The 14,699-nt window shown below is 40.4% G+C and overlaps 1 protein-coding gene across 4 annotated transcripts in view; it reads right to left on the reverse strand.

Moving 5' to 3' along the window:
* CADPS (calcium dependent secretion activator) overlaps window positions 1-14,699 on the reverse strand; it is a 393,346-nt gene that overhangs the window by 180,523 nt on the left and 198,124 nt on the right. For all 4 annotated transcript variants that reach the window (XM_063291524.1, XM_063291525.1, XM_063291523.1 and 1 more), the window contains exons 10-11: window positions 2,623-2,731; window positions 940-1,152 (exon numbers count right to left, since the gene is read on the reverse strand). In XM_063291524.1, the coding sequence (XP_063147594.1) occupies window positions 940-1,152; window positions 2,623-2,731 (322 nt within the window). The remainder of the gene's footprint in view (window positions 1-939; window positions 1,153-2,622; window positions 2,732-14,699) is intronic.

Raw genomic sequence — 14,699 nt, forward strand, 5'->3', positions numbered from 1 at the left:
CTGTAAGTGTAACTAAATTGCATTGAGATTATGTTCTTAAGACCTTAGCTTACATTGACTAGGAGGAAAGATCTATAATGCTTTAATGTTTGTTGGGAAGGGGCCACACATTCATATATACATCCCATACTTCCCATATGTGCATAAACATACATGCATACAGAGGAAGCCTGTTCCTTGCCAGCAATCCCAGTGTGGCTGAGATCGCTACAGACTGAAGGTGGGAGATCTGTTTCTCAGAGGCTAGCCATAATTAAACCCTTGTACTGCAGATGCTGCTGTTCTGGGGTCTTGCAGAAAGAGACCTACTTCTTGAGTAAGTTCCTTGCAAAGCAATAGAGCCTGCTGAGAGCAGAGAACCAGAAAGTGGCCACGGTGGGGCAACTTTGGTAAGTTAGGAATGGACAAGCAAGTGGAGAAGTGGTGGGTGAGTTATGGCATCACATGCCATATCAAACATTGTGAAGGGTTGCAGCCTATCTCATTTCTAAAACAAGGACATTGCTGGACCTATAACTTCCCTTCTTTCATCACATTTTGGAGCAAGCCAAATCAAAGCAATAGTCTTTAATGACTAATTGTTAGTTGTTCACTACACTGCTTAGTAATCAATCTTATGAAGGGCAGAAATGGTTGTCTCTGAAATATGAGTTTGTTCCAGAAATACTGAAAAGGAGAGAGTGCTAATGGAAAGGGGCCAGAACAAGTTAGGAGTAGGTTTGGAGAATTCTAGCGTCCGTACATCAAGTATTGCATTTTAGGTTTTCCTCTGCATTTTTATGGAAGATTTTTTCCCCTGATCCTTTGTGTATATTCTGAAGAATTCTCAGATGTCAAAGTAAGGGAACTCATAGTGTGAACACTTTGCCCCTCATTATCTATGAACAAGCAACTTTTGAGGCTAAACTTTTTGCTTTGGTAAGAATATGTTTTACTTACAAAATTGAGAAATTGGGGCATCTAACTGGGGCACGTTTCCTCCTTTAGCATTAAGCTTCTGAACTTGAGTGGGCGGCACAGGTTTGTGGGATTGGCCAGTCGCTCGGTACATGGCTTGGACCCAGAGAATACGGTCCTGTTCATCATCGCTTGCAAAAATCACGGTGTCTCCTTCTTTCACGGCATTGAAAAATGCTCTGCCACCCTCCAAACCTAAGAGACATCAGAAAGCACTCATTTAGAAAAGCAGCACTCGACATTCAGTGTCATGGATCCCCAAAAGAAAAGATGTGGTTCTATTTGCCCAAGCAGACTTTCCCACTTCCTCTTGCTGTTATACCTTCTGGGAAAGTCCTCCCAGGATGGGAGCTTATTAGGATGAAGTATGAGATGGGGCAAGGAGCTGCAAGTAGATGGAGGTATAAGACCTGCTCCTGGAATGAGGACTTCTTTTGCAAAAAGCCCTTTGCAGAAGCCACAAAACTACAGTGGGCAGAATTTACTGAGTTACTGAACTCCACGGTTTTTAAATGCTATCTGAAGAATGACTGCCTTCTGCTTGTCTTGAATCTTTCACTCTTTATCTAGTGAGCCCTTTTGCTGTAGTTTTGTAAAAACAGAGGAAGCCTCCGCATCAAATTTTGTATAACTTTTATAATTTCTAATGATAATGTCTATCTTTTTCTAATGATCACCAACTCACAATTTGCCTTTTGTGTTTTTCACTCTGGGTTAATTAAGCTACCCACTTTCATTAAGCTACCCACTGTATTCCAGGGTCCCATTTCCAATCAGTCATCTTTAGCTCAGATCCTTTAGCATATATGTGAAGTTAGATTTTTTGGGGGGGAGCTCACCATATTCTTACTTATATCAAATTATATTTGTCACTTCAACGTTCCAACCAAATTTGGAGAGAGAATTTTAGAGGTACTCACTGCCCCTTTTGTACTATCCATTAACTTGTCCATGTCATTTCTCATCCTTGACTTCAGTTCATTTGTGAATAAATCAAGAGCGCTAATCCAAGTACAAATCCTCGGAGAGATTCAATTGGTTAAATCTCTGTATCATGAGAGTCATCCCATTTATTTCCATTCTGTGTTTTCTGTTTTTGATCTGCTACTTCTTAATAAGAATCACAGAAAAATTTACCTCAGGAGTCTTTAGTGAGGGATTTTGTCAATGCTTCTGAAACTAAACAAGTATATTGGATCCTCTCATCATTCCCTTTTTGCTGATACTGCTAAAGGATATTAAAAGGTTTGTGATGTAGGACTTAGGTTTACTGGAGCCTTACTGAAGTTGTTCAGCCAAAGTTTATCTGGAATAATGTTTTCTGCCAATATGGTTAATATAACCATTAAACAGGTTTGTAATTTCCTGATTCTGCCCCCGCCCCGCCCAAGATTGGCAATACACTGTCTACTGTCCATTACACTGGTACAAAGACTTATTCTAGGGACATGTTCATAAGCTCAGTCATTTAAGATTGAGACCATCTGAACCAGGTGATTTTTGTGTTTTCAGTAGTCATAATAACCTTGATCATGTAATTCACAAACAGCGTAATTAAGTATTCTGCATAAAAATATGCAGAAACATCAGTTAAGCCTATAAGCAAGCAAATAGACTATCAGAAAACAAACAAACAAACAAACTATGGCCTATCATCTTACTTACCGGGTTGTGGGTCTGTATAGTCTACCGTGTATCCATCAAGTTGCAACAGCTCTTGAGGTTCAGCTTTTTTCTCTCGGTAGCTGCACATGGCAAATGTATATTGGCTAACCTGCAAAAAATCATACAGCTTAAGGAACATTAAGTGACGATGGAAGAAATGTCCAGGTGGGAACCTACAGTATGCAAATACTTCTATATTCACCTTTAGCTAAACCTTTCCATAGGTTATTATCTATTTTTAATAATTACCACACTGAATCCTGTAAAATAAAATCTCCGGTTTCTCCTGAAAGAAAGTGAAGAGAATGCTGGGACACTACATTCAACATCCTATGGGTTTATTTAGGCATTATTGTAATCTTTTGATCAGCAATTACTTCTTGAAATATTCTGTTATTTCCAAACAATCTCTTAGGTTGGGAACAATCTCTTCTCTTGGAAACTGGGATAGAAAATAGGATTGCTTGGTATGGTATAAAAATGCAAAAACTGGGAACAAGTTGCATCAGAAATGCCCCGAAGGCCTCTTCACCTACTATATTTCTCAAAACATGCAACTGGTCATTGTATTTGAAAATAAATTACATTTTGGAGGCATCAGAGAGACATCATTGGCTGCAGCTGTTTATTGCATCTCCAGTCTAAGAATGCCTAAGTTTGTTACTACATACTAAAACACCTGAATGGGGTTGTAATGAAAAAACAAAATCTGCAGAGACATAATGTTTTTGTACTATTGTCTCAATTAAATATTAGTGACTCTCCCTGTCCCTTTACTACTGGTAAAACTATATCAGAAGAGCTATCAAGTAGCTGATAGTTATCAATGCATCTTTATCAGAGGTTATACAACTTCAGGCTAAAAAACTAAAACAAACTTGAGGCACCAAAGATCTGGATTAAGATGTAACAAACTGTCCAACAAACTATGGTATATTTGATCAAGAATAAACACTTTTCTCTCTTCCCTCCTTCTTCTTTTGTATAGGTAAAGGTAAAGGTTTCCCTTGACGTAAAGTCCAGTCGTGTCTGACTCTAGGGGGCGGTGCTCATCTCCGTTTCAAAGCCTTGGAGCCGGCGTTGTCCATAGGACACTTCCGGGTCATGTGGCCAGCATGACTCACGGAACGCCGTTACCTTCCCGCCGAAGCGGTACCAATTAATCTACTCACATTTGCATGTTTTCGAACTGCTTGGTGTGCAGAAGCTGGGACGAGCAACGGGAGCTCACCCCGCCGCGCGGTTTCGAACCGCCGACCTTCCGATCGACAGCTCAGCGGTTTAACCCGCAGCGCCACCTTCTTTTGTATACCTTAATGCAAAACCCTAGTGTTTTTTAAACCACAACCTCCTGCAGTATCAAAATGGATAAACAATGATTTAAATATTGCATCTAAATTAAAACTATTACATCTAAGCCAGGTATTCAGCTGTGCATTTGGGAAACTGCAATTAAGGTAAGGGTAGGTAAACATGGCCAAGGGGTTGCAATTCACTCTCTGGGGCCATGTTAATGTTATTGGAATGTGGGGGTGGGGGGGGGAGAGGAAATTATATTTTAGTCTATTCTTCAGGGGATTTGGGAAGTTTGGAGGAGGTAGAAATGGAAATCTTCACCTCCCAGAACACCTGCAGTCCCATTCCTGCTCTTACATTACAAGTGTAGCTGAAAACTGAACCTACAAAACAAAACATAATTTTACCACAATAATTTTGACTCCATTGGAGGGGGGCGGGGGAGGGAAGTCAGTAAGAATGGACATGTTTCACTTGCCAAATGGTCTTGTGCTTCCATTTCCATCCTTAATTTTCCATTTTTAAATGAAAAATGATGTAGTCAAAATTGAGTTTATTTGCCACTGAGTTTCAGTGGTTAATCAGGTAGAGACATAAGTAGGATGTTGTTGATCACATGTGCTCCATGGGTTGCCAATGCCTGATCTAGGGTTCCAGGAGGTTCAGAGTCAGCTTTTGTCTACCAAAACCCCAGATATGATTCCAATTCTCTCATTCCTTACAAATTGATGAAATTCACTAGAGACATTCTAACCATCCCTAGTGATGTCTAGTGGAAATTAGCTTTTTTAACTGATGGGTATGGCTCCTCCTTTCTAGTCTCAGTTGCATCAGTTGATGTATAACCACCCTATAGGTCTTGTGTAACTAATCTATTGAGTTCCCTCCATACAACATCAAGGACAAGGCAGGACTTTGTATAATGTTAATGGAGACAGCCCTAGCAGAGAGTAAAAATGAATATGATAAAGAAATAATACAACTGCCATGATTTTTAAACAGTCTTTAACAATTATTTTATAGTGAGCTGTCAACTCAAAGGCTCACAGCTTTTTTTTTTAAGATAGCTATTGTCGAAAAAGAGGAATGTGCATCCTTTGAAAACTCTCATCGTTCATTTCACATAATGTCAGACTGACACTCTGTCAGAAACAATGTGAGCTAACTTGTTGGTTACCAATCATATTAAAGCAATCCCAAACCCCCATAGTTCTGTATAGTTACTGTCACTGATCTTGTAAATGGTAGCTTTCACTCCTCCATCGATGTGCATGACATGCCACATTCAATGTCAAATACTTGATGGCAGTCTTCACTGGCTGCGGGGGGATTTGACATCGCCTTTAGGTGCCCATCAGGCTGCATTAAGCTTGTGCTTAATATATTGTCTTTAAAAAAATCAGGATAATTTAGGAGAAGGCAGTTGGAAAGCAAGGGATTCTCCTGTGCTCTGGGCTAAGAATAGGGAAATTTATCATCAAATGATTGAAAAATGCCTTCGTTAAGGTTGTGTCACATTCTGGATCCCTTACATCCTTATATTGGTGTAGACATTTCCTCGACCTCTGGAAGGAACTTTATTTTTAAGGGCGATTCCTTAAAACTCTTGCATCAATGGATGATGTTAGTCATTTGGGGGGAACTGGGGAAGGAGATGAGAAAAGACTAGGAATTCTTCTCTCTGGACTTTAATGTTTGTCCAGATGATTAGAAATGCTTTGGACTTTTTGCTATTAATTGATGATGCCTGACCTTCTTTGGGGTCCTGCTTGCATCTGCTTCCAGATCTAGTGTTGTCAAGAGAAGCCTGACACAGCTCATTGGCTGCAGATTAACCTCTTCTTGATTCCCCAGCCATTAGAAAGTGAGAATTACTGTCCTGTTTCTCCAGCACAACCAGCCAACCAAACAAGTCACCATCACTGGTTTGCCTTTGATTGAATAAAGGAGACAGAAGGAACACTTGCAAAGAACTGTGACCAGCAGGGAGATTCCTTTCCAAGTCTCCCAGGGTCTTACTCTTTACTTTGGTGGCAGAAGTATCTCCAGGGGTGGGTCAAAAATTCAAGATGGTGATGTGATTGAAACCGCACGCTTGCAATTTAGAGTATGGTAAGCCTAAAAAACAAACAAATTGTTCGCCTTCTCACTTACTCAAAACTCACCTTAATTTTAATCAGTGGATCTCTTACAACAGTGGCTCCATAGAGAAGTTTAAAATAGGTCAGGCTCCTTGAATGAATCACTGACAGCTGACCTTGCCCAAGGTCTAAAGCACTTTTTCCAAATCATTTCTTTTTTAAGTACCCACAGCTCTGTGTGCTCCTATAAATCTAGGACTTACTGGAATTCAGTGCTATAGAACAGTGTTTCTCAGCCTTGGACACTTTAAGCTGTGTGGACTTCAATCCCCAGAATTCTCCAGCCAGCATGGCTTGCTGGAGAATTGTGGGAGTTGAAGTCCACGCCAAGGCTGAGAAACACTGCTATGGAAGAATTGTAAATACATTTAAATAGGAGCTTTCAGGGAGCTTTCAAGCCAGCCAGAATAATACAGTGACATGCTGCCCTCCTCTGGCCTCAAATTTGTATTAACCTCTGACAAGATGCTGCCTAGTTTTTATGCCACTGGTTTCCATATTCCCCTATAATTCAAAATTTCATAAGACCTTTTCCTTGCTCTTCAAAAATGTACATGAAGGAAACTTATTTTTAAGGTGGTTGATTATATCCACTCACATGACTCATCTGAGTATTGCCATCTCACATCTGATATTTTTATTTGTTTATTTGTTTATTTGAATTTATAAGCCGCCCAACTCCAATGGGTTTTGGGTATCTCCCTCAAAGATTTCCAAGCTAACAGTTGGGTGTAAATAAAATATAAATTTCACTCATATGATCTAGTTGGAAATTGTGCCCTTCCTTACAGCATACAGGCCCCTGTCCATTTCCTTCTTCAAAATCAACGATGTGGTAGCTCTCTCAGCTATTTGTCCTGAGTCCATTGCTCATTTAAATCTCCTGAAGTAGCACACCCACAGCACGACTTTTTTGCCTATGTCAGTTGACTGGCTGGTTTTCACTCTGTTCCCTGTTCACAACATGCCAGCCTAGCACTGTTGGAAAAGGCCCTAGACTCAGTGAACATGATATAGGCAATGACTGAATGATTGGAGTATTAGTGCAAAATATGTGTCATACAATTTGCCCTTCACACCTTATAGCAGCCTTTCTCAACCTTTTGACCCTGGAGGAACCCTTGAAATATTTTTCAGGCCTCGGGGAACCCCTGCGCATTCAGGCTCAGATATAGGCCGGAAGTTACAACATTATTATATTCGCTTCATGGGTAGGCCTGTATATAGGCATTAACAGCGTTCTTAAACTAAAAATAAAACAAGTCCTTTAGTTTAATTCTTAAACTAAAAACAAAGAATGAAACTTGCCTTTTTCATGTGAAGTTGTCTGAATTTGAAATAATTTTTTAAATAAATCGTGATCTCTCAGGGAACCCCTAGTGACCCCTTGCGGAACCCTGGGGTTCCATGGAACCCTGATTGAGAAACCTTGCCTTTATGCTCTGATTCCTATCTAGCTGACTCTAAGAAAGAACATAAATACATAAAGTCCCTGAACTTAGTTTGCACACCAGGGCATGCTGTACACTGGTTCTTCCTCATGGTCACACTAATGTACTTTATTTTTGTCTTTGAGTTGGGAGAAAAGTATGCAAACAGCATTATCTGCAGGGAGGTCAGTGGGATGCAAGTAGCATTGTGGTGCAAGCCCCTCCCCTTTTCTATATGCATCATGACATTGCATGCATGCCCCAAAGGGCTGGAGCTTGTGGCGTGACACTGCGTGACAACCTGCAGATGCTGCTGTATGTTGATATAAAAAGCTCCCAAAGTGGTCAGTGTTGTTACACTCAGACAACACAACATGGGCAGCAATTGATAGATTTTGGCCATCTTTCCCCCTCCTACCTAGTGTCACCTACCAGCAGGAAGACCAACCAGGAAGAGTCCCCCTCTTTGCAGGGAGATGGGTGGTAATAGAAGTTAGAATAACAAACAAACAAACCACCAAACACTGTCCTGAAATATGTGCTGGGGCAGGGTTTAGTGTTCAAGCTGTCATTTTCACAATTTAAGTATTTTGCCTTATCTATTCACAATGTGTTTGCCATGATGGACCAGACCTTTCCTCTTTTAACGGGGCTGAAAAAATGGATGTTTTGAATCACAGTTTTTAGCTGTAGGAAAATTAACCTTTAGAACTTTTAAAAGAGCATTCAGTGATTTCAGTCCTTGCCATGCAAGTCCTCTAGAAACTCTCTACTTTATTCTTTATATCCCAGGTAAAGAATGAGACCCTGAGAACTGAAGCCATTAGTGGCCTGCTAGAACCACCTAATGGAGCAGAGCTTAACACAGCTGAGAAGCTGTGCACAGAAAAAAAAATTATCTTTGATAGCCTCAATGAGCACATCAGAGAAACACAGGTTATTGATCTTACATGCTCAGCCCTCCCAAGCATAAAGAATTACACGCTTAGACATAGTACATTCAAAAGTAAAGTAAAAGGAGTCTTACTGACTTTTATTCTTGGTTCAGTTATATCCATTTCTGGTGGAAAAATGAAGTTCCTTGTTTCTTCTGTTCTTTAAACTAAACTTAGTGATCACTTAGCCCTATAGCTGCTAAAAGCTGCATGGAAGAAAGGGCTAGGGGCATGGCTTTAGGCCCAAGATGGAGACAGAGGAGAGCAGCATACTTGCTGCCTCCTCAGTAGGTGGAAGAAGGAAGAGGAGAGAGAGAGAGGAAGTGGGAGTGGCAACAAACAGCTTCCTCAATACCATGGAGAGTTTGCACCCTAGAGCAACCATCCATATGCTAATGAGGCATGCTGGATTTGCCAGGACTTCCAACAAGAACTTGGAAAGGAGTTCCCCTACCAGTTATGGTTTTCTGCAGTACTTCTTCTCCCTCATACACTCAATCCGAGGCAGCTCAGAAAGGTCTGTTTTTGTCTCTGATGGAGATGAGGATACTGTAGTAATTCTGCCTCCCCCCTCTTGCTTATGGTCAGAGGATCACGAAGGAGTTATTCTCATGGGTCTCTTGACAACTCTAGAACCAGAAGCAGATGCAAGCAGGCATTCAAGGATACAAAGCTAATGAAGCTGTGAGGGAAGAATTCTAGTAACTGCTACGTATGAAATGCAAGCCCTAGTTATAGTGAAGTAAAACTTTAAGTTCTGCCTTTTCTTCCTGTCTCTGTGATTCAACAGGCCTGAAATGACAACAACAACTACTACAAATAATAATAATTTATTAAATTTATATGCTGCCCAGCTCCCAATGACTTTTTGGATAGATGGGCAATTTCCACCAGTCTTTTGCTTTTGAAATAGAGTACTCTGGTTCCAGGCTGCTTGGTTCTGAACATGACTGATTCTCACAGGTTGTACATGGTTCCCCAGCTCTCTTTTTTTATGGCCTTTGCCCATAAAACCATCAGAAATACTAAACTCATTTTAAAAACAAATAAGTAGTAAAATGGTACATTAAGTCCCTGAAACTTCTGCACCCCCTTTTCATTGAACCTCACTCCAGTGCATGAACGAGTGGAATTTTTAAGTGAGCTAACTGCATCACTGCCATATCTTCAGTGGATTTTGGAGGCTATAACATACCATAAAAATACAGCACCTGACTACAAAATGTTGTCTGCCCTGTTCTAATGCTTATAGTTCCAGAGAACTAGAAGACACAAGACTTTGCACTAAGATCCTCCACCAGATCACATTAATAGTTGGTGTGGCATATAACATATATGTTTTCCAATATTTTGCTTCTACAGATCTATTTTCGCTTCTTCCATACATGTATTATATTACAGGAAACTGGTTTTCAAATTTAAGATGACGCAAAGACCCACCAATAGCAATGTTCAAAAATAAGCTACCATCCCCAGTATTCTGGAACTCAAGCTAACATATACACAAGCCATGTACTTTTGTTTTAATATGTAAACATTAATTGATGTGTATGAAACGGTTGTATATTTAGAAACATCTACATTAATTTTAGCAGTTATATTTTTTTCATAGAGATAACAATCCTGTGTAATTCCTAATTCTTCCTGGAAGCATCTCCCCATCTGGAGACTTCAGCTTCCCCAATATATGCATGCATGTATGTATGTCCAGAAGCCGTAGTCCAAAAAACGATAGGGCCAGAACAATTAATTTATATTAATCTCATGGATACATAGTTATTCATCACACTATTCCTTTTTGGGATAAGAAATGTTATGCAAAGAACAGAAAAGAAGTAAGAAAAATGAAGAAATGAAAGACAAGATTGAAGTCAAACTTGCAAGGTAGTCCAGACAAGAAACCAATACCATGAGTGCTAACACTACCTTTATTGTAAGGTTACATTAATGGAATCTGGCAAGTCTGAAAGTACATCTCTCCCCCCTCATCTTTACAGTCTGAGAAACTAGGGAGGGTCCCTTCTGAGATGTTTGCCACACCCCCATTCCTTCTGCAGATTCAGCTGCCACTTGTCTGACTGTGGTCTAGTCTGCGGCTCTTCCTCCTGTCTCCCAAGGTCATTCTCACATACCATTATATAACAGCTAAGAAAAAGAAAGGGAATATAACTAAATTTGGTACAGACTGAGCATTATGCAATGCAAGCTAAAATCTCTAATCTAGAGGCTACCTTGCAAAGACAACATACTATTGCCTGCATCCCAGCCCCTCAGAGATATAGACAATGCACTGACTTACACCCAGGGTCCTGACACTCAGGACACACACTAGGGTACAACAATTACAATTGAAAACAAAAAGCGTAGCTGCATCACCAGTGTTCCCACTCTCAAATCCTTCAAAAGTGTTTGAAGACCAACCTGCAGTGGCCTGTACTGCCACTGACGTTGAAATGTTGACAGCACCTTGAACCTGATTATTTTAAGGGGGAACAGCAAAGCCAGCAAGGCCCCATCACATTTAAGAGACCTCTAAGCATGATGCTATGTTGGCGGTTGAATCTCTATGCCAGGAGCTGAGAGGCATGCTGAGGCAAGAAGAAAACAGCTTGCCCACAAGCTCTGTAAGAGCTTGCACATTTCAAAGAGAACTGCTGCATCAAATGTGATTCCAGGTACACTGTGGCTGAGCCAGCAACAAAATTGCTCAGTTGCTGAAGACAGATTTTGGCATGAGGCCAGACAGGTCTGAAGCCTATTCTGCGCAGTTCAAAGACCTGTGTGAACAAGTGTCTGTATGGAAAGAGCTGCCTGTCACTATGTAGCAGAAAGAAATTGCAACAGTAATGAATAGCTCAAGGAAAACTTCCACCCAGCTTACAGCAGGTAATAAAAACGATAAATTTGATGCTAGCTATTGTTAGGAAGGGGAGTAAAAATAATAAGGCAATACCTTCAAATAAACCTAACATACAGCCACTCCTGGAATACTTGGAATCATTCTCACTGCTGTTGAGAAAACAGAGTTTGGAAAAGTGAGTAGTAAGCAATCAAAATAACAGGGGATATAGATCCAGCTGCAGCCAGCAAGTCTTTTTTGTTTTGAAAAAAGTCAATGATCAGGTTTATAATAAAATTATGCATGGTGCAGAGAAAGTGAATAGCAATGGGTGGAAGCTCGTCTCAGGGAGATCCAACCTGGAAATAAGGAGGAATTTCCTGACAGTGAGAACCATTAAGCAGTGGAACAGCTTACCTCCCAGAGCTGTGGGTGCTCCATCGCTGGAGGTTTTCAAGAAAAGATGGGACAACCATTTGTCTGAGATGGTCTGAGGACTCCTGCCTTGGGCAGGGGTTGGACTAGAAGGCCTCCAAGGTCCCTTCCAAGCCTATGATTCTGTGATTCCAACACTCTACCTCTGGAAGGAACAGCGTCCCCCCTAAGATTCAGATGACTCTTCTGGAAGGTTGTTGAGACTTGGCTCCCCTACCCCTCAAGCTTTAAGGACAGTATGTCAGCAGAGCCCAATAGATGTGAGTGTTTTATGGAACCGTTATGCAATGCCTTGGCTATTTGCTTGTTTTGTTTCCCCCTTGTACTATATTTTTGATGGGTCAGCAGTTTTTATATTGCTCTTACATGTGCCGCCCTGTGTTAGGTGCTTATGATGGGTGGCTATATATATACTAGATAAATAAACCCAAACCCAGCAACGGGATGGAGATAGGGTTGAAGGGAAGGGACACACCTGAATTGCGATGAGGCAAGGGGAAGAGGTAACTGGACAGAGAAGGAAAGGGAAAAGAGAGAAAAGTTTAACATTTATGTGGCCAACAGACCCACCCAAGCAATAGCTAACCTTCTCAGTCTTCTATTCTTCTCAAAAATGTAAGACACCCCCCCTTCCAATCTACAGCTAGATATTTGGGGGAAGAAACACTTGCTTCCTACTGGTAAATATAGGACCTCTTGAATTTTCTGGCAATGAAGTGTAACATAAAAAAGCTAATTCCTGAATCTGCAAGATTTGTGGTTGAACAAGACCACATCTATGGAATATCTGGAGCTGTTTTTTCCATTCTTCTCCTGGGGAGGGTCTCTTTCACAGTGGCTCACTTGACTGCCCCAAAGGAGAGAAGAGAACTGACAGTCTGTTATTTGTTCTCTCTGTCTAGGTGCTCTCTTGGGCTTTGTGCAAAAGTTGTCCTCCTTGGTTTTTCTTAACTTTCCACCTCCTGCAGTGTCTCTACCAGCTCAGGCCATATGTTGGTTCCATTTCCCCACTTCCTATCCTTACTAACCAGCCAATATGTTTCTGGAGGCAAAGTCCACCCATAAGTAGTATGTTGCTGCCACCTTCTGGGTAATCATGGAAATTATCATTGTCGTTTCCCTGTCTCCAGCTTCCAGATGCTGAACCAAAAATAATCAGAACCAAATTACCACGTGAAAGTGAAATGAGAGAGTCAGCATATTTCACATTTCCAGGCAAGACTGAATCCTTTGTCATTAACGTTCTTAAAAAAAATCTCCCTGCAACTGTTTTATAAATAGCATGTTCAGCAAATATATTCTTAATTTGCTATTTCTTTAAACACAGTTCGTTTTTTTGCAGTTCAGGAATAATTTTCATTCTCAGTAAAGAACCACTGCCCACTCAATCCAGACATTTCTAGCAGAGATAACTGCACCTCAATTGTCATAGGTACAAGCCCCATGTGGTATGTAGTACTTGTGGATGTTGCAAGTGTATGAAATAACTGTTCATGGATGTTACTCTCTAGAAGCTGACATACATCCCACTCCTCATTGATCAGTGTCAGTGGGAAGGGGTCCATGTGAGAATAGATTTATAATAACCTTTTATGGAAGGCTTTTTCCCAGTGAGCTGGTCAGGCTGAATGTCCATCTCTGTGGACTGGGTCCTGTGTGTACAAGGACATGCTTGATGCCAATCTTGTGTCACCTGGTGGTTATGGCAGTACATACTGTATGTCAGTGGCCAGAAGATGGAGCTACCCTGTACATTTTTGATACCCTCTTCATGTTCTTGGTACCCATAAGTAATCATCTTCTGAATATGGATACCAGGTAGTTATGCTTCATCAGTATTCTCTACACTACTAGTTAATTTCATGTTTGACAGTTTCTAATTTGTGAACATGCTCGAGTCAGTTCAGATATACACCTTGCTGATTCATGTCACACACTGTTTGCATTTTTAATGAAGTCATTCATGAATTTTCCATTCTGGAAATTTATGGAGAGCCTCTGGAGACTTCACAGTTGCTAAGGAAAACATAGTCTTAGACATATTGTGCATCTTTATTTATTCTGGTTTATGGAAGAGCTTTTTTTTTTTTGCTTAAACTCATCACAAATCAATCTAACTGGGAAAATAAGAGTTCTAATACTGAGACAAGAAAAATGACTAATCTCTCCAGTTCATTCATAATTTTTCTCCACCTCCCACCTTCAGTATTCCGTAGACTTGAAAACCTTCAGTATTTTAATCTTTTTTTAAAACCAGGGGCACAACTGGACCTCAAAAACGTTGAGTGTGGTCCCCACAGAATTCCAAAAATTGCTACCAAATGCAGTTGTTAATGAGAGAGAATGGGAAAAAAGTACATGACAGTAGTTTTGCTAACTATATTTAATTTTGATTACCTGTAAACAAAATGAAATCAGTTTGAGTTTTTAATCTCAGTCCTCCCCAGTATTTTTTGCAGTGGCTCCCAATTGGTAAAGTGAATTTCTCAGCCCAAGATAAGATATGCAAACCTATTTTACTTCAGCTCCATCATTTAAATCATGCCTTTTCTGTACCCCTCCCAGAGCTATGATATCTTTTTATGCCTTTGTACCTTTATTCAGGTATTTAATTATTTTCTACAACGGAAAGCACATGTTTCTGCCAGGATTGTCAAAGTACATAAATAAAGCAAAACTAAAAAAAAAATAAGCGCCATGATCCAACAACAAAGCACTACAGATGATGGGACAGATTAAAACCATATGGCTTAGAACTATTCAAGAACAAACAAACTAGTGAGAATGAGACAACAGATTTGACTGCTACTTAAAAAGGAGAGAGAATTGGACCTATTGTTTATCAGCAAGAAGATGGTTAAGATGAAGGGCATTCCCTCACCCCTGTTTATTAATGATCACCTATAAAAATATATGGTAAAACTGTCAAACGTTTCCCTGTGCCAGATCAAGAAGATAAATATGTGATGAGGGGATTCAAACTGTATGAAGATCCCCATAT

This window comes from Candoia aspera, chromosome 2 (genome assembly GCF_035149785.1).
Source record: "Candoia aspera isolate rCanAsp1 chromosome 2, rCanAsp1.hap2, whole genome shotgun sequence".
NCBI lineage: Eukaryota > Metazoa > Chordata > Lepidosauria > Squamata > Boidae > Candoia > Candoia aspera.